General features: G+C 41.2%; 1 protein-coding gene across 1 annotated transcript in view; it reads right to left on the reverse strand.

Annotated features, from left to right (window-relative positions):
* Positions 1-8286, reverse strand: part of SCIN (scinderin) — a gene marked incomplete at its 5' end in the record, with an annotated part of 46836 nt that extends 38550 nt beyond the window's left edge. The window contains 3 exons of the mRNA XM_080611441.1: positions 2101-2262; positions 3738-3892; positions 8088-8286. Coding sequence (XP_080467567.1) covers positions 2101-2262; positions 3738-3892; positions 8088-8286 — 516 coding nt within the window. The remainder of the gene's footprint in view (positions 1-2100; positions 2263-3737; positions 3893-8087) is intronic.
* Between the last annotated feature and the right edge of the window lie 15862 nt (positions 8287-24148).

The raw sequence follows: 24148 nt of genomic DNA on the forward strand, positions 1-24148 counted from the left end.
ACTTCAGAGAGCCTTCATACAGCACAGCTTCCTGAACTGAGCTGAGAAGCTTTCAGTAAAATCAGCTGATCACTTCATGTTGCTTTATCACTCTCCCATTACTTTAATTTTTGTTTGTGAACTACTGCTAAATTCAACTCAGAGCTCCTGTAAAGACTTACCCATTTAAAGGGACCTCTAGTCATGGGAAATTTCAATCTGAAATTGTTATTTCAGCTTGAAACATAGTTCTTATAAAACTTGCTCAAGACTGCCACTATGCCAGTGTATTTTTGACCACCCCTATTTTTCTATAGGCACTTCACTAGACTTGCATATCTTCATCTTGAACTATGTCACACATTGCCTTTTCATCTGTCACGGGAAAGGTCTGGTTTATGTAATAACCTGTGATGAAATTCCTACAGATGTCTACTGAAGCACTTTTCCTTAATACATCCAAGAAAACACATCTCTCACATACCATTGACATGGCAAGACCAAGAACTGTTATTAGTCATGTGATTTGAGTGCCATTTCCCATACCATGGTAAAAGAGATCTAGATATTGTTCAAATCTAATCTTTCCTCCTGCAAAGGCACAGGGTTGCACTGCTGCTTGACCTCTCTTGTCAAACACGAAATCAGAAACCAGAGTGATGTTGCAGTACGAAAAAGGCTCACAGTGTACATTCAGTATTAGAAATGAACCTAAATGGCATTTAAATAGCTTAGTGACGGTGCTTTTCTCTTGACAAATCTCATCAAAAAGGATGAACGCCAAGATACACATGTAACAATGTTACATATTAGTCTTATTGTCACACCTGCTCTGTGACCCAAACGATTACTTCAGGTGAGCTGGGTAACTGTAACACAATGAGGGTCAGGACTAGTCAAATTCATGGAGTACACCAGTTCCACAGCATGTTCATGGGAGGTGAACTCAAGGCCTGTGACAGCCTGACTGTGAAAGCAACATTTTCTCTATATATTTAATTCCAAATTGGCCATCTCCCATGTGTTAACTTTGCAAAGTGACATTGAGATACAGGTGTTGGGATACTGATCATTAGACTCTTTCAGTTAATTAGACCACACTGCCATAGGAGGAATGGGATAATGTTGGGAAAACACTGGCTGGTGTTCTGCCTGAAGGTTGCTAAGCGTTATAAAAACCCAGATATAATCAATATAGCTACTTGCTACTAACAACTTCAGTTGTCACACCAGGAGATGCTTTTCAGAGGAAAAAGCCAAATGCATAACATGAGTTCAGTAGAACTTCTTTTTCAATAGGTCAGGGGACTCTTCTCTGAAAACTTGCTAAAGTAGCTGACCACTTCCTTGTGAAGCACTACAGTTAAGATCAATGGAAGATGCTGCCTTGCAGATAAGCTATTTTCCATCATATGTCATTTCCTACATGCCAGCCTATCAGGCATGGGAATTATTTCAAATTGATAACTAGCATCTAACTAGAAGGGACTACAACCCACTTGCTACTTTTAGTATCAGAGTCTTAATTACGAGGTGACAGTACTGTATTTTAAATCACCCAAAGCAAGCAAAATTATCTGTCCATGTGCACTGTCTCTACATGTTTTGAGTAGAAAACCTTGAAGTATAGGATTGCTTCTCAAGAGATCTCTTGAAATATTAGTTTTATAACACTTTATATGACATTTATTAACACAACTGCTTTTGCAGCTATTTAACACAGTTTTAGGAATATGAAGAAATGCTCTTAAGAGAAAGGTCCAATCTGCATTCTGCCCTGAACCCTAGCACTGATCTCATTCAGCTGGCCAGTAGTGCCAAAGTTAGTCAGAACTTATTGGGAACAGGTTAAGGTTCAAATATCAGTAGTAAATATGCCAATGCCTAGAGTGGGAAAGAGAACTCTTTCCTGAAAGATAATCTGTGCATACTTCAGAAAACATTTACGGCAATTTTGAACCTTCAAAGTGTTGTGACACAAACTGATTTTCTAGAGCAAATTCTCCCTATCAGTTTGAATGAATGACAGAATCAGTTGTGCATTTTAGGGGATGATTCAGATCTCAGAAGGGATGCTGCACCTCTTACTTTTCAGTGTGTTTTGCTCTAAGAAATACTTACAGTTCCAAGGTCAATAATGAAACAGTCTCCTTTGTTGAAGCTGGTCCAAGCCAGGGGGACTTCCATGGCTCTTACAACTCTCCGGCCCTTGATATGCAGAAGCCTTTGGGCACTCAGATCATTAGTAACAACATGATTAAATCCAGAGGCAACACCACCTGCCTGAATAAAATGAAACAAAGCAGCAAGCGTTATTTCAGCTTGATTTTGGCGAACTTTATCTTACAAGTGAGCAGCTATCAGGAGAAAAAAGTAGTTTATGCAGTGAGAGGGGAGCCAAAATAATGTACTGCTTAGCAGTGCTGATCACAAACCAGACAGACACAGCAAACGCTGCTGCTGCTCAACCCTCAGGTGTGAACCGCTACCAGAGGGAGCAGACATCACCATGTTTCAAAGGGTTTTCAGATGAATGGGCAAAGGGAAAGCACAGGATTTACAGCACTCTGCTGCATCATCCAGAAGATGAGGTAATACTGAACCACACTGTTAGGACAACAGTCAGTTGTCCGGTTGTCAAATAGGGGCCGAGGAAAAGCAGGACATGCAGCCCCTGTATAAGTTTTCCTCAACTTCCTTACATCTCAGAGGTCTGGGTTGTTCTAGTGCCTGGTTATGTATAGCAGAAAGGGTAATTCCACAGCAGCTCTGTCATTCTCCAGAAGGGATATTTGCAACATATGAGCAACCTAGCAAGGAGCACCAAACTGGGGGAAGTGAGACCAAACTGCTGATTTACAATCTATAAAGTCCAAATTTAAGCATAACTTATTCTTGTAAACTGTGTGCCTCTGTGAGAGAGTATTCTCCACTCTGCCAGGAGACCCAGACCTTTAGCTGGAATAGGAACTGGCTCTTGAAATTACAAAGACAGAAAAAAGTAAAAGGCCAGGTCACTGCCAAGGCCTCTTATGCAAGCAGAATTAGAAGCTTCAAATTGCTTGTTTAAACTATAACCAGTTGCAAACCTCCATAATGGAATAAAAGGCTGACTGAGCAACAGCTCCCAGAGCTCCTGCTATGGGGACATTTTCAGAAGATACATTACTTTATTCTTAAAAAACCAACAAATATGTTGCAAATAAAATTCCTTCCAAAGATTTGGCTTCTGGAATTGATACAAGGGGGCTTTAAAAACATCTTAAAAAAAAAAAAAAATCATTAAAAGTATTCGGGAGGTTTTATCATCTACCTCAAAGCAAAAACCTGCAGTAGAACTGCAAAAGCACCATTTTTAGACTAAAGTGAGGTTTTGGTCTTTTCCATTCTGTTCATATTCTTAACCACTTAAGCACATTGAGTTCTGCATTTGAACAAAATGATTCAGTCTATAAAGTAGAATTTTGTGATATTTACTATCTCCCAAACACAGAGTCCCTACTGTGAGCTCCCTTAGACACAGATATGAAACCTCAGGATACCTAGATTTTGGGGAGAAGAGGAGGCACTGGTAAACAATATGTTGCCTTCTGTACAATTACTGGGTCTCCTATTGTTTAAAATAGGTGGTTCAGATCTAAAACCACTAAGCATTAAGAAATTATTTTTATATTTTCCATTTACAAAGCAAAATACTTTATTTAGGGCACAATGTCACGTATATGTTTTAGAATACATTTTGACAGATGAAACTTTACCTTATATTTAATTCCTCCTTTGAAGTAGCCCACAAACTCAGTAGACTCATATCCTTGAATTTCTCTACTCTGCACAGGCTTGCCTCCTAAATAGTCATCCATTTGAACAGCAAAGATAGCTGCAGCTGTGCTTTCATCCTGGGTACATTCTTTCCCTGAAACAAGACGAAATATTATAAAGCACTAATATAACTCTGAGTCCCGTTGGAGAAATTGTTTGTGTGACAATCAGGCACTGCCTTCAGCAGGCTGTACAGCCTATGCATATGTTGCAACAAAGCACTATGTCATAACCTTTTTCACCACTAAATGCATGACCATCCAGAAAATTACTTAACTACTTGTAAAACTGCATTCATAAGGAAAAAAGTGAAAAATAGTGAAGTTTTTCTTCTCTCATCGTCTTTGAGCAAGAGAGCATTTTAATTAATTTGGTTTAGCAAGTGTCTGCAGTAATGATTTTTGGACTCCAAGTTGAATTGCAACAAAGGAAGTTCACATCATAGGTCTGATTACATGGTAAACCATATATTTATGCTAATAACTCACCAAGCTATAAAGTCAAAATAGTTCAAAAGCAGTCCTCTTGACATTACAATGCAAGCAAGGTATTTTGCTTAGATACCTTTTATTAGATTGCCTGGAACAGCTTGGAGAAAGAAAAGCAGCTTTGGGGCTCAGATATTTGCTTCATGAGGTCACACTTTGTTTTGTACCTTTCAGGGATTAGCCTCTTCCCAGGACTGTGGCAAAATGGCCTCCTTACCTGGTGTGTTGATGGCCTAATCAGACTGCAGAGCAGGCTGTACATTAAAACAAAACTTCTAATACAGGCTTATACATTTTCTGATTAACACGTTCAGCAGTTCTGATTGCTTTGAGATGAGCACAACAATCCTCAAGAGCAGCTTCTCACTTTTATTAACCATTTCCTTGCTTCTTAGTGACCAAGTAGAAAAATAGCAGAGTCCCAGGCAGTCTGAACAGAGATAACCCTCAGACTGTGAGAGAAGAGGAAGTGTGTAGTATGGTATTGGTGTCACCTCACATCATCATGAGTCACTGGTATCACAAGAAGCCTGTCAGTAAGGTATTAGGAAAGAATAAAACATGCGAGAGGGGGAAGAGAGATGGCTAAGGGCACCACTGACCTAGCTCCTCTCTTAGAGAGAGAGTGCCCTATTCATGGGCCCAGCAGTGCAAAGACCATAGGACAACTCCCCACTGCCCACCACCAACTGTGCTTCTCCCCAGGAGCAGTGTCACCATCACAGCTTTTGGGGTAACATAGGTGCAGTGGAAACCTCCAGAAAGCAGCAAGGATGAACTAGGGAAAAGATCCAAATAACAAAAGCAGCATAGGGAAGAACGAAGTATGAGGTCCACCCAAAAAAGGTAAAACAAATACTAAAAGCAGGACTTAACATAAGAATCTCTGGGGGGAAATAAAGTTCCCATCACTCAGTGACAGAAGAATGAAGAACTCGTTATATGGCAACATGCTTTCTGAGACCTGGGTACCACCTTAACATTGGTGATAAAGCTGGGGGGAAGGGTGTTCGTTTGTTTTTAGAGTTATTCATGTTCATTAGAATTGGATCCTTCAGATTTATTGCTTGCATTTACACAGGGGTTCAGAACGTTGTTAGAGATAAGAGCCACGACCAGGCTTGGTCTGACAGCTGCTATGCAACACAATACTTTGTGAAATCCTGTTTAAAAACCACAAATGGACATCAGTCTAAGCAGAGGTTATTCAAGCTTGTATGAAAAACAGATTTACCTTGAGTTTGAGGCACAAACAGGTATAAATGAGGCAGAAAATATATATGTATAGGAGAAAGATTAAAGATTTTTGCCAGACTAGATCCTGGTTCACATGAACAGGTCTTACCACTTAATCTGAGAACAAGGGTTAAAAGAAGAGATAAGAACACCACGCATGACTTTATTAAAGATATGGAGTATAGCTAGTTTTACTCCCGCAAGTAGTCTTATACTGGCTGTTTCCACTAGTGATAGTTTCGAGACAGCTCCCTTGGGATTAGTAAGTTAGTTACTAAACATCCCTCAAGCGCCAGTGCAGACAACTCAGCCAGGGTCTCTGAGCAAAATTTAAAATGGACACAGCTGCCACAGCACAGATTCACTGGGATTGCTTATCCATGCCAACATCATTGCAGCACATGAGTTAGCTTGTTCGAAATTACCCAACCTGGGCAGCACTTCACTGGCATTTGGTAAAACAGTGGCTTTTGCATAGGAAACTTCAGGCTGATTGAACTGTTTGGTCACTTTAACCCTAGGATGCCAATCACAGCACAAAACTATCAGCATACCAAGGTCACAGACCATCCTCCCATGATCTAACCTCCTTCTGGGTACACCCAAGCAAGACATTAGGAGGAAGTTTGCAACTAATAAGTTATGAAAATTCAATGGTCTTCTAAATTTGGGACATATTTGATAAAGTCAGAATCCATTCAGACTCAAAGCCTCCATATGAGGCCCACATAATAACAATGCCACAGATGACATGCAGGAACAGGACCATATCACCAAATAGGAAGGCCCATTAAGTATCTAAGCTCAAAGCCTCTAGGGCTTCCATCAATCTAATTTCACAAGTGTTCCATCCCAAACTCCAGCTGATAACTGCTGCAGGTGTTCAGAGACAGCTTATGGGAAGTCTTCAGAAAGACCCTACTGAGGTTTTATTGGCCCACAGGTTGGCTTCACCAATGAGGAAAAGCCTGGTGTGCGCAACAGCAGGGAGAACTGGTCAGCAAAAATACCAAAACGATTCAAACTCTTGCCCTGGGTGTGACTACCTTTCCCTGTACACCTTGTATGGATGAAGTTCTGGTCTCCTCTTGCTATTGAGCTTGCAGCAGTGTTTGAGCATCTCTGCCCCACTACTGGCGCAAGCAGGAAGGGATTTCCCAGCAGTTAGCCACCCTGCAGTCAACTTGCCAGCTGCACAGGAACAGTGTATGCCCAGATCATCTGAAGCTACTTGCAATACCGGGATATCACCACATCAACACAAGAGGTGCAGGATTTACCACTAAAGCTCCTTAGGCAACAGCAAAGATATTTTAATGAGTGCAAATGTCACTGATTTGACATAATTTCCAGTTGCAAAGAGTCCTTGCATCTTTCCCTGGGAAGTGCCTACTACACCTTAACTCCTGCGTAAGTAGTTCTAGCTTCACTAACAAAGGCCTAAACAGCCAAACCCTGCTACTAACTAGCAGCGCTGCTGGCATAAGAACATCAGCCATAAATTCATTTACGCTGCCATCATGATTATACTCTTGTCAAAGACAGACACAAACCCACATGCCAGCTGGATAACTCATAACACATGCAAAACTAAACAAGCTTGAAATATTTATGCAGAAACAATCCCAGCTTTATCTGCTATTCTTTTTCAATGCACCCAAAAGTAAAACAAGAACCACAGCAACTCAAAAGCATTAACATTAATACACATTGACCTGTCTTTATGTGCATTCACTGAGATGATGCCCTACAAACAAAAACCTGATGGTGAAACAAGAAACAGGCAGCTACGCAGCAACCACTGTTGCTGGATGTCTTGGTGACCAGACAAGGAAGTCTCACAAAACCTCCAGAAGATGAGGAAGTCACCTAAAATGCATCCTTATGTCAGACTTCTATTTTACCCTAAACACTGTGCTGGGCAAGGCTAAAGGCAAAAGACAGCCCAATTGCAGGGCTCCCTCTTACTTTTGACAACTTTACAAGGCCGTCAGACTGATATTGAGGAGGTTTCACAGAAAAACTGGTGATTTTGCCTCCAATCTCTGTATAATCAGGAAACATCTGAAAAGGCAACATCTGGACACAAGGCGGTGCAACAATGCCACAGGGAGATGGCTGAGATGGAATTTTAGCTCTAGTAGAAACAAAGGCAAGAAAACTTTCCATCTGAATGAAGGCGGGATTTCATTTGGTTGTATGCAGCCAAAACCCGACTGCAATGCTTCAGCGCTTTTCTAAGCTAACACCACAAAGCAAGCAAACGTTCACCTTTCTGTCACACCCCACTCTCTCACTCACAGAGCCGCTTCGCACTGCTACACTGGGCTCAGCGAGGCTCGGCATCGCCCCGATCCTTGCCTGTAGCGCTGTTACTGAGCACCTGAATTTGGAAGCTTGACGCAAGCAGCCCTTGTGAAAAGAGAGAGGGAAAATTCAGCTCGCCATCCCCTGGAGCCCAGCCAAGCCGTCAGAAACTTCACCAGCAGCACCAAGGACATGCTTCCGCTACATCCCACACCCCCCCCCCCCCATCCCAGACTCCCGCACCGTCCCGCTGCCTACCGAGCCAGTAGTGGAGGCGGTAGGCGGCGGCGGCGGGCCGGCGGACGGTGTGCAGCACCAGGTACGCGTCCCCCACGAAGAAGTCGCCGTGGCGGCTGGGGGGCACCGGCACCAGCTCCAGCCGTTCCACTCTCCACACCTGCAGCCCGCTCTGCTGCCCGGCCCCGGCGAACGCCGGCGGGGGCCGCTCGGAGGCCATAGCAAAGAGTGGGGAGTAGAGAAGCACCACGAGCGGCCTCCCCTTTTATAATGCCTTTTATAGCGCCCGGGCCGGCCCCCCGGGAGGAGCGGGGCTGCCCCGCCCGGCAGCCGCCGAGGTGGGAGAGGCACGTCCCGGCGCGCAGCGAGATGAGGCTTCGCTGCCTGGTCCCGTTGCCGCCCGGTGCAGCGGTTTTATGTGTTACTTTTCAACACGCCCACTAAACTCACCCTAGCTGCGGCAGAGGTGGGGTGAAACATCTGCCTCCCTTGCTGCTTGCTAATGCGTCGTTTCCCTCTATTCTAAAATGAGAAGGAAAAAAAAACCCAAAAAAGTCACAAAAGCACAGCAGAACCAGCCTGACCCAGTATTGACGATTGTTCCAGCTCTGTGCAGTTTGCTTGTATAATGATCACACCTGACTTGGTTTTGTTAACTTCTGGTATCAGAACGCAAACCGTTTCCATAGCTTGCGCTTGCTGTTGGGCTCTGTTTTTACCCCAGATCGGAATGGCAGAGCACAGCTCTCTTTCTCCATCCAGCAGTTTCGTTTTGTTTGTCCAGTGTTATAAGGAAGCTTTTTGTAAGTGGAAAAATCTTGTCTCTTTTGGAAGATGCCAGATGAAGCCCAGAATGTATATAAATCCTTTCTCAGAAAATGGAAAAAGCACTTTGCTGCTGTTTTCTCAACACCACACAACAACCCAGAAGGTTTGAACCCACCTCCTACTTGTCTATCTCCTTTATAAATGTTTGGTACATCATCCTGGCAGGCCATTACAACATGAAAATTACAGCAAATCACTGTTTTCATCCGATATTGATGGGAGGTAGATTAATCTGGAAAGGATAAAGGTAGAAACAGCTGAAGCTGTCAGTATACTGAAATACAGGTTTCAGAGAGGGTTTTGCTTAGGATCATCATTTTATTCACCCGGATGAGTTTTGAAGCTCATGATTTCAGCACTGTGTTGTTTTATCAAGTTAACACAAGAAGAGTGCAGGTATCCGCCCGTGGGCAGTTCAGGGCTACCTCAACAAGAAGGAGAGGCACAAAAGCAGCTGGAGGCATCTTCTCTGGCAAAAAGTTAAAAAAGCACCACATCTAAGAAATCTAATAATCTTCCCTGTCTGGTGCACAGTTTAGCTATGAGGGCAAAGATGCTGTTATGCAATGCGTACCTACTACCATGTTCCATTTTGCTGAGCATCCTCTCATCAGCTTGCCAAACAGAGGTGTACAGGCAACCTAAGCTCTATCCCCACTGTTTAAAAAGAACCTGCAGGTGCTCTGCTTCGTCCAGGCTCCAGCTGAACATGTCATAGCTCACCTTCAGCAGTTCATGGCTAAGCATTTTATCCCTTATTCTGCCAGGGCTGCAGGGACCCTGCTTGATAAAGCACTATGCCTCTCAAGAGGCCTTTCTCCAGACTGTTCACCATGTGAAGAAGAAAAACAAACTTTAGGAAGAGCAGCCAAAAAATTCCAGCAGTTCCAGTTTCAATACAGTATCAGATGTTTTGAAATACTCATAAATGATTTCTCAAGTTTACCCTTCCATCTATGCCAGTTGTTCCTTTCACTTTTAGTCACATAATTGCATGAACCAGATTTCCTCATATCATGCCTTTTTGCATTCTTGTGCATTAGTTTGCTTTGGTCTGTGCAGGTAGAACTTACCACAAACTCTGTAATTGTAGGGCTTTACTAGTTCTTCTGAAGTTGGCCAGTTGCACTTGCTTTGGAACTGCGCTGAGTTTTGCTCATACATGAACTCAAAGCAGTCTGGTGTTATGCAGCCTCACGTCTCCTACCTGTTCTGCCTGTCTTGCCAAGCTGAGATTGTTTGTGCACAGATTGCAACAGGCCAGTTGGTCAAATTTACATCTCCTTATTCTAATTTTACATTTTCAGATCACAGTCAATCACAGATCAAATGCTGCTCTCAGCTGTAATCCCCCTTGCTGTCATGAGATGCACACTAATGCTGTTTGTTCAGCATTGACTGTGCCCAGTATCACACACCAATGGCCAAAGGTTAAAGACACAAGAATAGTTTAATTGTTTTGTCTCAAAGTCTGTGGCACTACTCGAACACAAAGGATGTGAATACTGACACCAGAGTGTTCTCATGCCAAAATCTGACTTACTGGGATTATGAACTATGTAATCAGTTACTGGCTTCTCAAAGAAAACCTTTGGCTGATGTGACAAGATATTTGTTTGTACTCTTCAGTGTTAATTTTTGTTTGTTTGCAAATGTTGCTTTTGCAATCTCCCTCCTTAAGAAAGTAGTACTGTCTTTTGTCTTGGCCCATTTCCATCTATTTTTTGTAGCAAAAATAAGCACCGGAAGTGTTAACATTGCAGATTATCGTAACATTTTAAATATCAAAAGCTTTCCAACATGCAGTTATTCAAAAGCAAAATTTAAGAGAAAAATGAGAAGTATCCTCAGATTTGTACATTCAGAAAGAATATTTAAAATTACTTTTTATGTGCCTTTGCATGCTTTTTGATGCAGTATTTGAAGTGGAGACGACTGCAAAACATTATTGGTTTGGTGACTCAGAAGTCCTGGGTCAAATTGTAATTACTGCCCTCAGTAGAAATGGCACTGTAACGGACTTTCAGACCACCTTAACTTTTCTAAGGTTTCTGTTCTAAGTTCCTAAACATGTTTCACTGATCAACTGTGGCTTTCTAGAAGGGTGGCAAAGGCCTAGTGCTGTTACAGCTTTGGAGTAACAAAGGGAAAAAAATTTGCCTCACACTCCTTTCTCAGGGGGAGATCAGATACAGCGATCAGCTGCTGCTGCAGACCAGGAACACAAAACTGTAGATTTCTACCTGCTTGATTGCACTGTTTGAGGTGTGGCCATCTTTAAATGCCTAATTTTGTCCCAAGAACTGAAAGGTCACACAGGAGTGTCAGAAGGTGGTCCTGCTCCTCATTTAGTCCTTAAAACAGCTGAGATAGATACACGCATAGCGAGTTCAAAGGTTTGATATGACTCAGAGAATTGAGGACTTGTGAAAAAATTCACTGTTTGATTTTGCTCATCTACTTCCAAAGTCTTTTGTTGCATTAAGGGATCTTGTTTCCTTACAGTATTGTTGCAATATACTGCTTATATGCAGGGTGTGGGGTGTGTATACACATCTGAAAAAACAGAATGCAGTGTGCTGAGTTCTGATATTTGTCCCAGTCTGGGGTAGGGATTGCAACAAAACAAAGTGGTGCTTGCAGGTTATATGCACAAGGAACCCAAACAAGCTTCCAGAAACTAAGCCCCAGCATCTTTCCAAGCAGGAATAACTTTCAGCATGGATTGCTGAAGTCTAAGGTTAGAGTCCTTCCACAAGGCTGGTGTCCAGCATTGAATTAAAATTCCAGGAACTAACAATGGAAGGAATGAGAAGGGAATGTGAGGAGAGAATATTTTCAAATGTCACAAGTGTTTCCTTCTACAAAGCTTATTTCTTCTTCACCATCTATGCCAAATACCCTCTTGAACTCTGTGACCCTACCTCAACAATGGGACTACAGATGTTTAGTTTTAACTCCAGTTTCATGTTACAAAGTTTGCTGTACACAGAGTATGTGCGTCAAAAGCACACTCCTGCCCAGTGGCAGAAGTCAAGCCCTGTCCTCATCTGTTCTGTTGCTGTTTTTCAATCAAATGTTATTTCAGATTTATCCCACATCAGTAAGTCAGTTCACAGATCTAAGCTAAATTCCTATTTCCAATATACTCCTAAAAAAACCCCAGAGAAATCACTGATACTGTATGAGCAGAAGGAGAATTAGACCATACAGCTTAGAAAGCAGTTATCAAAACTAGGCTTTAGAATGATGTTATGCTTGCTAATTCTTTCCATTCTCTCATCACCCCTCAAACCATCCTGCTCAATAGCCCAGCTTTAGCGAATCTAGAACATGCTGAAGAAAGACTGAAACCCAGCTTTCCTCCTTACTGGCAAAGTTTGAGTGATGAGGCTACTAACTAGATGAGAGGTATGCAGAGCTTCAACCCGTCCCCTGACATAAGCAGTCAGTCCTCCTTTACCATCAAGAGAAGAGTCTGGTTTTAATCCTCCAAGTCCAGAGCAAGTAAAGAGCTTTGGTGCACAGCAGGTATCTAAGGCGTAGAAAGGGTAGGATCACAGCTATGCTATGTGATCCACTTGACAAGTGGCTGGCTCCTACCTACGTCCTGCTTTGCTTGTGTGAACGCTCTCTCGCTCACTACGGCAGTTTCTGTGCCCCTGTACAGGCAGTGAGGGATTCTTCAGTGGCACTCACCACTTTCAGCAGTGCAGGTAAGGACACTGCATGCCCAGCAGCTTAGAAGCTCTGACTCTCCAAATTCATTCTTCAGCAATGGTGCTGGAAACATTCTGAATATTGGCTTCCGTCAAAGCATGTGGGAAAACATTTTTGACACTGGGCTGGTGAGAAGTGAGGTGTTAATTATTAAGTATATTACATCTCCCTGCACTTTTTTGTATGTTCTTCCCCTGAAGTATTCAATGAGCAGCATTAAACTTTAATCAAGAAATTCTGATTATGTGTTCATCCCTACCCACAGGATAATGTATCTCAAGGACTCAGAAAGAGGGAATTGAAGCAATCCTTCAGCAATCCTTTATCTTCCAAGAGACAGAAGGTCTCCTTTATGTTTATATGACATTTCATTGCATGTCATGGGAATAGACAAGATTCAGAAGAACATTCTCAGACTCACAATTTTACCCACCTTGGCTATCTAGATAGAGAAATACTGTCATTATTCACATCAATGATTTATCTGCCTGTCCATGTTTCCTGCTCATTTGGTCTGCCATAGGAATAAATCATGGTGTTCTCTATGGATACATGGCTCAGTGAGTTTCACCAAAAAAATCCCACTGATCCTTAGATTTGCTTCCTTATGTTTAGATACAGTCATCTCAAGTCTGATAGGGAAAATCTCCATCTCTTTGCAGAGTTCAAGTTTTCAATGAATCAGTGAAAAATGGAAAGGCCGCTCTTTATTAAGGAAGATTCAGAAGTATTGGCCAGGAATTGTTAATCAGAAAGTTTAATTGAAACCCTTTATATCCGTTGATAACTTCGATTATTGCTACAAAATCTCTTTCACTTTCTTTTATCAGTTCCCACAGTATTGCTGGGATTCAGTGTGCACACTGCTTTGTGAAACAAGATGCCCCATGAAAAAGGGTTAGGTCTGTTCATGTCATTCACGTGGTGCGCTAAAGGTTACACCCTGTCATAACACAGAACTCAGTATCAGCTGATTGCTCCAGCTCCTCTATTTGTTTTAGAAGTGTAAGTGGCAATGTGTAAGATAAATTGGTGACTTTTTTTCCGTTACAAAAGATGAAGCAACATCACTTTATATCACAGAGGATGGAAGGCAGTAGGGAATGAAGCCTTGATTTCTTGCTTGCTTTCTCACATAAAATTCAAATACATGGCCAAAAAGGGCTAACTATGAGGTAGTTACAGAATTTGTCTGCATAGACTGACATTCTGCAAGTGCCAAATAGTGGTATTTATACATTTTGAATTTGAAAATACTGTACTTCTGGTCTGACTGTAATTTCAGAATGATCTTTTGAGTGCCAAGAAGTGATAACTGAAGTTACTTATTTGTGTGTTGCAGCATACTGGTTTTGATGATGGTTTAAGTGATTTTTGAATGCTTGGAAAAAATGGGAAACTGACACATTCCCATTTACCATCAGCACAGTAATTGAAGTTAAAAGCATCTAAGGAAAACAAAGGAAAAGAGGTTTACCCAAACACAAGAAACAAGCAACAATTTGAAGAAAGCACAGTCATTATCTGGATCCATTAATTCAATATGCAACATCCATTAAGCTCATAGATCAGCTCTACAACAAGATATCCTTAAATTTGTGGAAGGAGTGCCTGAAGTGCTGTAATTATACCAGCACAAACACCAAGATCACTAACAAGAGTCCTGTCGCAGCATTTTAAAATAAACACCCTCAGCATTGCTTCAGTTGAAGAGGGCAGGAAAGCTTCCTTTATTGGCCTTCCCAAATTAAGTGTGTAGTTTCTAAGATCACTGACATTTATTGGGGATCTGCCCACTGGGTTTAGCAGTTCTAAAAGCAAAGCTGTCTGAAGGAGAACAAAGGCATCCATAAATTTGTTTCTATATCAGGGTCACCAGAGTTATAAAATTAACTTCTTTTTCTCTGAAATATTGCAAGAATACAAATTTGGTAAAAAGCTGCTGAGATATGCAAACCTGCAGGAGGCAGCTTCTAAAATCATTATCTTTTGGCAACTCATGTTCAAGATGGGGTCTTGTTGCTGCCCATGAGGCCTAAGAAAGATCTATTTTAAATCAAAGCTTGGGACTGATTTCTGTTTCAAAATCTGAGACATGCTTACTGAAAAAGGACCCAACCTCCCTGTTTTCTGAATAGACGTACGCATAGAAAGCATGGAGCCTATTATTCTAGAGAAGGCAAGTCCTCAGGGACACAACAGACCCTGTTCTGACTCTTCCAGTTTGATTGTCCACTATAAAAGCGTGGATACCCAATAAACTAAAATGGAAGGTAAAATGCTTAACTGATGTGTGACAGCGAAGTGTTCAGATTATTTACACACCCTCAATCCTAGCTAGCATTAGTCATAGTTCCCAGAATAGATGAATCCAATAAGAGCTCCAATATTTATCCCCCCCTCATTTCCTTCATGTCTGTATATGATACTGTATATATTTGTGCTACAGAACTACAGCATTCACTTCTGACAGAATAAAACGATTAAACAGCTATAAAGCACCTTTAGTTCTTTAGCTTCTCCCACAGATCATTAGTTTAGGTACCTCTTTTCCCTGGGTCTCCAGTTTGTCCTGCTAACATAATCCCATCACACCATTCTGTTGCAATGTTCTGAGGTCTCTGGCACTCTCCTGTCCTGTGTTTCCAAGCTCTGCTCTGGAGCTTTCTCAACTAGTTCTGTCTAGAAGCCAAACATAAATATTGTCGGTATCCAAACCATTCCTCCTTCTTATATGACTTCTTGGAGCCCATTTCTCAAAATTCTACTTTTAAAAATAAAATCCTGAACAGAATAAAAGACTAGGGGATGCCCACCCTTATGGGACCTACAATGGTGTGAAACTGTGATAAACTATGTGGTGATAGGAAAAAAACAAACCCAACCGACCAAACAAAAGACCCCAGAGCAATGAAGTCAAGAAATAAATTAATAAATTTCATGTTCTTATTTCCTCAGTGACACAGCAACACAGCACTATGCACATTGGACTGTGTGCTTGAAGTTCCAGATCTGGAAGTCACTTAAGGCTTTGTTCAACTCTTCCTGCATTTGAGAGAAACATGTTCCTTGCTCAGTGCAAGGTAGCCAACATTATGTGATTCCACAGCCTCTGCATGCTTGGGCTCATATTTCACACAGGACATGCCAACCAGTTTTTAGAGACATGACCAGGGTGAAGAGTGCATATTGATACATTATTTTACGGCCATTATATTCCCTTTCCTTCCTTGCTTTTTCCACAAGGTCAGAAAATTTCCTCTGTTTTGGAAAAGAAAAATCCCTTTGGTATCCTTTGCCTTTCTCTGTTTCTAGTTATTTTTACTAATAACACTGTTTGTTATTTACTTTCAAAGGTACAGAATCATGAACAAGAATGATTACCCTTTCAGGGAAACACATCCGTGTATGGCTCCATGTGTTGACTTTCCACTGGGGCCAGGTGATTGCTGTTTTCCTATCTATATCTTGAGATGAACATTCAAGGAATATCATCACTACTTAGCTACTATCTTCTTCAACTGTGTAGGCAGAAAAAGAAAATAACTGTTTCTCTTTACAAAGTAAAATATGAGAGGTACAGAGTCAGTTGAGGAACATGCTATTACAGATAAGATTATTGTACTAAGTATAATTTTAGTACAACCTACATGACAGACACTTCCTTGTTTTATTTTTCCAACTAAGAAAAGGCCTCTGTGGAGGAAAAGTAGCACTTCAATGTTTATAAAGCTTCATGTTTTTAACAGTTACAGAACAGACCTTGTGTTTTTCATGTTGGTTTGTAACTTGAGGAAATCCCATGGTACTAAAACTGAACTGGCTTTTTATTAAAAGAACCACGTACAAGCATCCTGCAGCAACAACAGGCTTTCCTGCTGGCCTGTGGGCATCCGCCTGCCTCCTCTAAAGCCCTCTCCTTGTAGCTCCCTACTCCGCTTCTCCCAGTCTCCTCTCTGCTTGTTGTCCTTCGCCATGGTAAGTGCAAAATTCAGCTAGAGAACTCCCGACACTTCCTGAGCTGTTGCAGCAGTCGGCAGTAAAGTAAAAGAGTATTAGGCTTATGTAAATGAAGACAGGCATCTCGGAACACTTTTCATTTCAGCTTCACTCATTTATTTAGCATTGCAAGCTCTCCTATGTGTCTCTTTGGATGCAGTTAGTGCCTTTTTGAAAACAGTCATTTTTAAATAAAACCAATCAGTATTTTTCTTCCTGATATGAACTAACCAGAAAAGTGTTGGCTAACTGCAGCTGTGTTACAAAGGTAATAAAATTACTCTGTTATCACCATAACATGATAAGGTATAATGCAATGCTCAAAGCAATGATTAATGGAGCAGAGAAGTATCTGGCAGAAAATGATTCTTTACATTTTTTCCAGTATGTTAATTTTAATTGTGGTTAATACGAGATATTTATTTTTATTATTTCAAACAAATCTGCTATCTGCAATCAGCTTTTGTAAATCAGGTCTCAAAAAGATCTTCATAGAATCATAGAAAGTTTTGGGTTGAAAGGGACCTTAAAGCTCATTTAGTTCCTACTCCACTGCCACAGGCAGGGACACCTTCCAGTAGCCCCGTCCAACCTAGCCTTGAACACTGCCAGGGATGGGGCAGCCACACAATTCTTTGAACTTTAGATTGTTAGTCAATTGTTAGGTTGACTGTTTCATGTCTATTTATGAATTTGTTCCACAGGAAAGGCATGAGATTTGGTATTTCAAAGTGTGACAAGCATATTAATACTTTCAGTACCTAAAATCTCCTGACCAGCTGAGTACTCCATGTGTATGTGCTTAATTTTTCAAATGTATGCGTTTGTGATGGAGGAAGGATAGAGAAAATTGTCTTTTAGTTGAACTTGGGCATAAATTCATGGCAAATAAAATATAAGAATCTTACAGAAATGTTGACATAGCTTAGATTAGAATTAGGAGTCCTGTGTATAATTCAAACACTGATTTTAATCTGCATGGTAATCATTCACATGAGTAGGTAAATCATTCACATCGTTAAATCTAGCCCAAAATACTTTAGAGGTAACATTGAATTTGAAGTATATGAGGAGTGAGAGGGTGGAGGGCATCCTGAGCAGAGGCCTTGAAAGCTTTCTGTCTGTTTTATAGTAAAGGGTAAGTTTTATATAGATGCAGAATGTTTTTATTAATAACCTACAGAATCTACTGATTTGTCTTTATAGAGTCAGTATGCATGGATGGCAGATCTGAAGATACTTTTGTGGAACACTTGCTTCATGTGGTCACTTTTGAGATCACAGTATTTACAGTAAACCTGTAACCCGGCCTCATCCATTTAGTATTTTAGAAAGTATTGATATTCACTCTCTGCATTTATATAAGCTGTAGAGGTTTTCATAATGCATTTCTAAAGGAACAATCCAATAGTGCTGTCTGAAACAAAAGTATTCACCTCCATAAGCCTGTTCCAAAGTACACCAAAGTCAATGGAAAAATACCGACTGACTAAAACAGATTTTAGATCAGTTGGCATTGTTGGTGATGGATACTGGTCATTTCTTATACACTGGACCAAGAAGTGACCACGCCACAGTTGACTGTGTGCCAAATGGCTGATGTAGCTGTCAGCAAGATTTACAGTGCATTTGCACCCCCACAATGAGAATGCAAAAATAACAAGGATGAAGAGATTTTGCATGTATCTCCAGCTGCCGAGGCATGAGAACACCACTTCAGCCAGTCCTTGATACAAACCCCATATTTTAAGAGCTTTGCCAAGCATGTGAGAGGAGATGGAGATCAACCTGAATGGCAAACATCTCTGAGGGGGGAGCCTCAGCCCCCTTTGGACTCTGACAGAACTCCAGTTCTAAGGTGGGGCTAGCATGAAGAGTTACCACAGTGCTCTGCTCAGGTTCTATGTTTCATCCAGGTGCAGCTATAAACCTTTGCAATGGGCAGTAGCACACAGAGACACAACAAAAGGCTGGGCTCTGCTGGGTGCTGGAGTGCATCAAGCCAACAGTGCAGCAGATGCAGAACTGCTCTCCAGAGAGCACCTGAATCTCCATGTTGAATGGCACCATAACCAGTTCCTTCAGACCAAGCCACTGCATTGTACTGGTAAGCCTGGCAGGGTAATGGGGGTTTCTAGCTGCACAGCTGGATGACAGCACTACATCTGCCCTTCACAAAAGCTTCAGCTGGATGTCACACCCCTGTGGAAATTTGGAAGCAAGGCATCAGTCCTGTCACTACCAGTAATGGTCTTTAAGTCACTTGCTACCAAAGGTGTGCTGTTAGAGAAGAAAACTTCATACTTCTTCATAGGGTTCTTAACAGGAACAGGTTTTTGCTTAGTTGTATATATTGCATATGATAAAGGTATATAGTATAATTACATCAAAACAGTTGAACAAAAATCCAGCATTTTCAAGGCACCCTTAGGTTTACAACTCTCAGTTCAGGTTCTTAGGACATCTCTTATTGGATATTTAGGAGTAAAGAGCATTATCCATGCATAAATATATTTATTGCAGGTACCTTAGCTTCCTTAATAGCCTTATGTATTACCCCAGAGGCTCCAGCAACTTGCACTGTCCTCACTGCAGAGCAGCTCTGTGGCTTTTTTCCTGGCTCCTCTAATGAAAGAGTGAAGTTGCCTAAGCCACGAAATGAGTGTCTGTTAGATGCCCTTCTATCTTACTTCCCATTGTAAGCAAACACAAGGGTCAAAAAGAATCAGAATGAAGATACACCTCTGTCATTTACATTTTTAAAGATGAGGTGTCATGCACAGAGATTAAAGACAAGTTTATTCTTTTTTTTTCCTCAAGAACACTGGAAATACCTCCACATGTGTGATAATAGATCAAGTTTATCTGTAAGAGTTGGCTCTAATGGACTCTTCCGTCATGCTTTTGGGGCAATTCATTTACCTGCTCTGGGCCTCCTTTTTCCCATCTGCAAAAAGACAAAGTCAGTGGCATTCCTTTGAAGGACTGCTATGGACGTCATATTATTATACTGTCACCCCTATTGCTATGTGTAGGCCTAGCTAAATTTTTATCATTATCCGTGATAGCCTAAATCCAATGCTGTTATATTATGTCTACCAATAAGAGGTCCAGATCCTAACAACCTCTGAAATGGAATTTGTCCTAAATCTTCCATTTGCCATGCACAGAGAAAGCACCATTTGCTGAGCTGGGTTTGCCTCGTGTTCAGAAAATAGGGAATTTCCAGGCAGACCCGTGGCTTTATTCTTTCCAAACCCAAATCTGGGGAACCCCCAAATTTCAACCAAGTGTCTGGAGATGTAATGCAATTGCTCCCTGCCTTGTAAGAAGCTCTCTTTAACAAAAAAAAACCATGTTATTTTCTAGCATAAGCATCTTACAATTTTTTTCTTTTTCACTAAGCGTTGCATCTGAGAAATCCTGGAGGAACACCAAATTCTACAACAGTGCACACAGAGCTATGAGATCATTGCTTAAGGGATTCTTCCTAGCATCCAAGGCTTTCCACAGTGATGTGTAGCTCATTGTCTTTTGGAATGGGCAAAATAATCTAACATGCAATTTTCTGATGGTAAATCACTATCTGAACTGCACTTTTTGTGTAGCTTATTTACTGTTTAAATCTAGAGATTTGAGTCCAAGTCTAGCTCTGCATATGCCTCTAAAGCCCTCAGCAATCCAGACTATGACTAAAAAGTGCTTCTCTCTGTTACACTGAACACCCCCCTACACTGATTATAATAGGAATTGAAACTATCTGACCATGTTGAGATTTCAGCTGTCAATCCTTAGTAATTACAGTCAAGAGCAAAGCTGCTGTTAATATGAAAGGCAGAAGTGTAGGAGGTTCATTTTGGCACTATCTGCCGATCACCAGCACTTGGGTGGAAAGGACAGGGAGTTTTCAAAGTAAGCTCATGATGGCACTCAGCCTCTCTAGTTCTCAGAATTGTGATGGGCCGTGCCATTTCTTTTACCTCCAGATGCTTGAGGGATTAGTTAGAGAAAAGAATCACTGAATTAAAGAGCTAGTAAATAATTTTTAGCAATGCAGAGAAATATATATGTATATAGAGAGAAATTTGTTAAGCAGAGATAGTAATACTGCCTTTCATGTTATATCAAAAATCAGAACCTGATAAGGCAAAGAGGTAAAATACTCACTAATAAACCAGACAAAGTACATTTAGTGTGTTTCTGTTCCATGCTGGTATTTACAGTAAGCCCCAGATATTTTGTTAAAATATTTGAACATCATTGACAAAACGGGCTCTCTGTGCCAGGTTTTGTACTGTTTGATCTAAGCCTACTTTGTTACAGTGGCCCAGGGCCCTCGAAGACCTCATACCTGACCTCACAGGATATACAAAAGACACAACTCAGGACCACTAGTGTCTTCCATGGCATGTGAGATGAACACATTTCTTGGGACCAGTGGTAGGACAAGGGGTAATGGGTGTAAACTGGAGCATAGGAGGTTCCATGTGAACATCAGGAAAAACTTCTTTACTGTGAGAGTGACAGAGCACTGGAACAGGTTGCCCAGGGGGGTTGTGGAGTCTCCTACGTTGGAGATATTCAAGGCCCGGCTGGACAAGTTCCTGTGTGATGTACTCTAGGTTACCCTGCTCTTGCAGGGGGGTTGGACTAGATGATCTTTTGAGGTCCCTTCCAACCCTCGGGATTCTGTGATTCTGTGACCAGAAGGCTGTTACATTAGTGTGGATAATGGTGTGGAATCCGCATCACACTGCTTTCTTCTGAGCACCATTCTGTATAGGCTGAAGTTCCCGCGAAAGGAAAGACATTAACATTTAAATACAGTCATCTCCCTGCAAGGTCATATTAAGCTAATACCAAACATGTTGGGAGAAAATGCAGGTTTACAGCAAACAGGTTTCATCAATGAGAAGATCAGCATTTCCACCCATGGAAGTTTGTTCTAGATAAGATTGAAATAAAAAAATGGTGTATTCTACAGGAAGTTTTCCCCCCGGGACTCTGGCAGCCAGGCATGGGGACTGTGTTAGATGGCACCGTAAAGTGTTAACAACCCAGGAACATTGAAGGACAGGTGTGTTGGCAGCTAAAAATATGTCTCCTAACACATTACAAAAGCCATCCTACTTTCTACTTGCCTTAGAAAACTGCTCACCAAGATCCTGCTTTGAGTAAGGGTTACTCCTCAAGAGTAATCTCTTTCAAGAGATATGACAAGCAGAAATACAGATTCTGACTATAGCAGCAGAGGACTCTGCTCAGACAGGTGCATTTTGCCAAGATGCACAGGCTATTCCATGAAGATCAGTGTTGCAAACAGCACATTTTCATTGCTTCATCTCACTTAGGATAACACTGCAACTCAGATTCAGAGACAACGCTGCATTTCGTGGGTACACTGAGCTCATGTAAGTCAGGGTCATCCTGGATAATGTATCTCAATAGTAACTTTTCACTAGTGCAAGCCAGATTGAGGAAAGGCCAGCCAAGCTATCTGCATTTTTAGCTTTGGTCTTTTCAGTTTAATTGGGTGCCGGTGTCCTCCTGATGCTCCCAAACCAATGAAATTATGGCTCATTTAAGAGCCACAGGAGAGCAGAATCATATTTGCTGCCACTGGACCCAGTATCCCTACTCTAGTGGAATGGACACTCTCACCTTTGCCTGCTCACCCTGCGGCAGCTGGCACAGCTTTTCCTCCACACAATCCAGGAAGGCAGAGTAAGCACCGCAACGCCATCTGTGCCTCTTAGATCAGAGAAATAGAGGTACATCAGAGATACAAAATGAAACAGGAGTGGCTGTCATGAGAATGATCTTTATCAGGTTCATCAAAGAACTCATTTTCAGATATGTTTCAGACTTCAGTCAGAGCACAACATGTTGAAATGCCTGGAGACATTTGTGTTCAGCAAATTCATGTGTTTTACAAATGTACATATTGACTTGTCACTATTCAGTAGAGTTATGTTTTCAACTCGGAATTGGTCATCACCTACACCAGTTGCCTAAACAATTTATTTTCCCCTCAGCCCACTATTTGCTAATGTTCAGTCATGTTAATAGGAGCTGGTTTAAATGGAAATAGAGACACTCTTATTTTGGAGATCCCTACATTTAAGTATTTGGTGTATATATAAACCATTAAAGCATCCATGCAGTACCTGTATATTATGAAATAGTTTGTGACTTTGACGAGTCTAATATGGACATCTTAATTCCTGAAAATCTGAATTCCTAAAAATTGATTGCTATGTGCAGTGCTGTGTAATTCCCTGCTAAAGGCTGAAATAAGAATGTGTTCCCCAAGAGATTATCTTCCCAGACTCCATCAAAGTCAACAAGAGCTGGAAACAGAATTATATTCTTGAAAAGCTAAAGGAAATTGGTGGTTCATGTCCCTAGATCTCCAGTACAGTGACATTTCCCCTTGGACACACCAGTGTCCCCTCAAGTTCCATTATTGCATGATCCAAAACACTCTGAAATCAATGCAATTCAAAAGTAATATTACTACTAGTAATAAAAACAGAATAAGAATTTTCAAAAGCTTTTGATGCAGAGAAAAACAGGAAGTTGCCTTTTAATCAACTAACTGTAAATGAATCTGATTTAGGGGGCCAGGGATTCTTTGGTAGCAGCAGCCATGGTTCCTATTTGCTTTCACAAGGCTTGTATGTAAGAAATCTCCGACCAGAGTTCTTTTGCTTTCCTTTCAGTGGTTCAAGTCCAGGATCTGAAAATAATAAGTAAACAGCGTTTATAAGCTATATGACAAACTATCTGGGATTTGAAAAGCAATGTTTATTGTTTACCAGCTGGGATTGCACAAAAAGAGAACCCAGATATATATGGTAAAGATTATAAGCAAAAAAATACTCTGTCCATGTTCTTGCTGGGAATGTACAAAGAAAGTAGTGGCTTATACTACATGACATGTATGTGTGTGTACTTTGACTAATGTGTAGTTAATTATTTTCAAATAAGTTATCCTTAGAAGAGGTGAAGCTATAAAATCTACACTAAAGGGCAGACATCCCATTATGGACTACCCACCACAGTAGGAATGCAGATATGGACTACTGTATCTACAATGAGGATAACAGACATTGGACTTGATTCAGTTGCCTGGGAATAAACCACCATTACAAGGTTGAAATTGCAGTCTTATCAGCAAGTCTACATTGGGAAGCAGAGTTTTTGAGCTAATTATCCTGCTTGTATCGGGTATCATTAAAATTTACTGGCTTTGCATGAGTGAACTAGTGTATTCTCTGTAATCCAAGCCTGTTATTTAGATTTAGGAAGCAGACTGTCTCTGATATTGACACTTGGGGGAAAATACTGCTCTTTGGTCTTCAAGTTTCATTTGAGGTCTCTGTGAGTTAGAGGGGTTCTACACCCTTTACTGCTGCTCCCTACTGTTCACATACTGATCCCTAATTTCTCTAACACAGTGAATGTCAAGGACTTACCTATGTTTAAGTTCTGTGATTTTAACTTCAGATTTAAAGGATCTCTAGAGTAACTTG

This window comes from Psittacula echo (genome assembly GCF_963264785.1).
Source record: "Psittacula echo genome assembly, chromosome: 2".
In the NCBI taxonomy this organism is placed as follows: Eukaryota; Metazoa; Chordata; class Aves; order Psittaciformes; family Psittacidae; genus Psittacula; species Psittacula echo.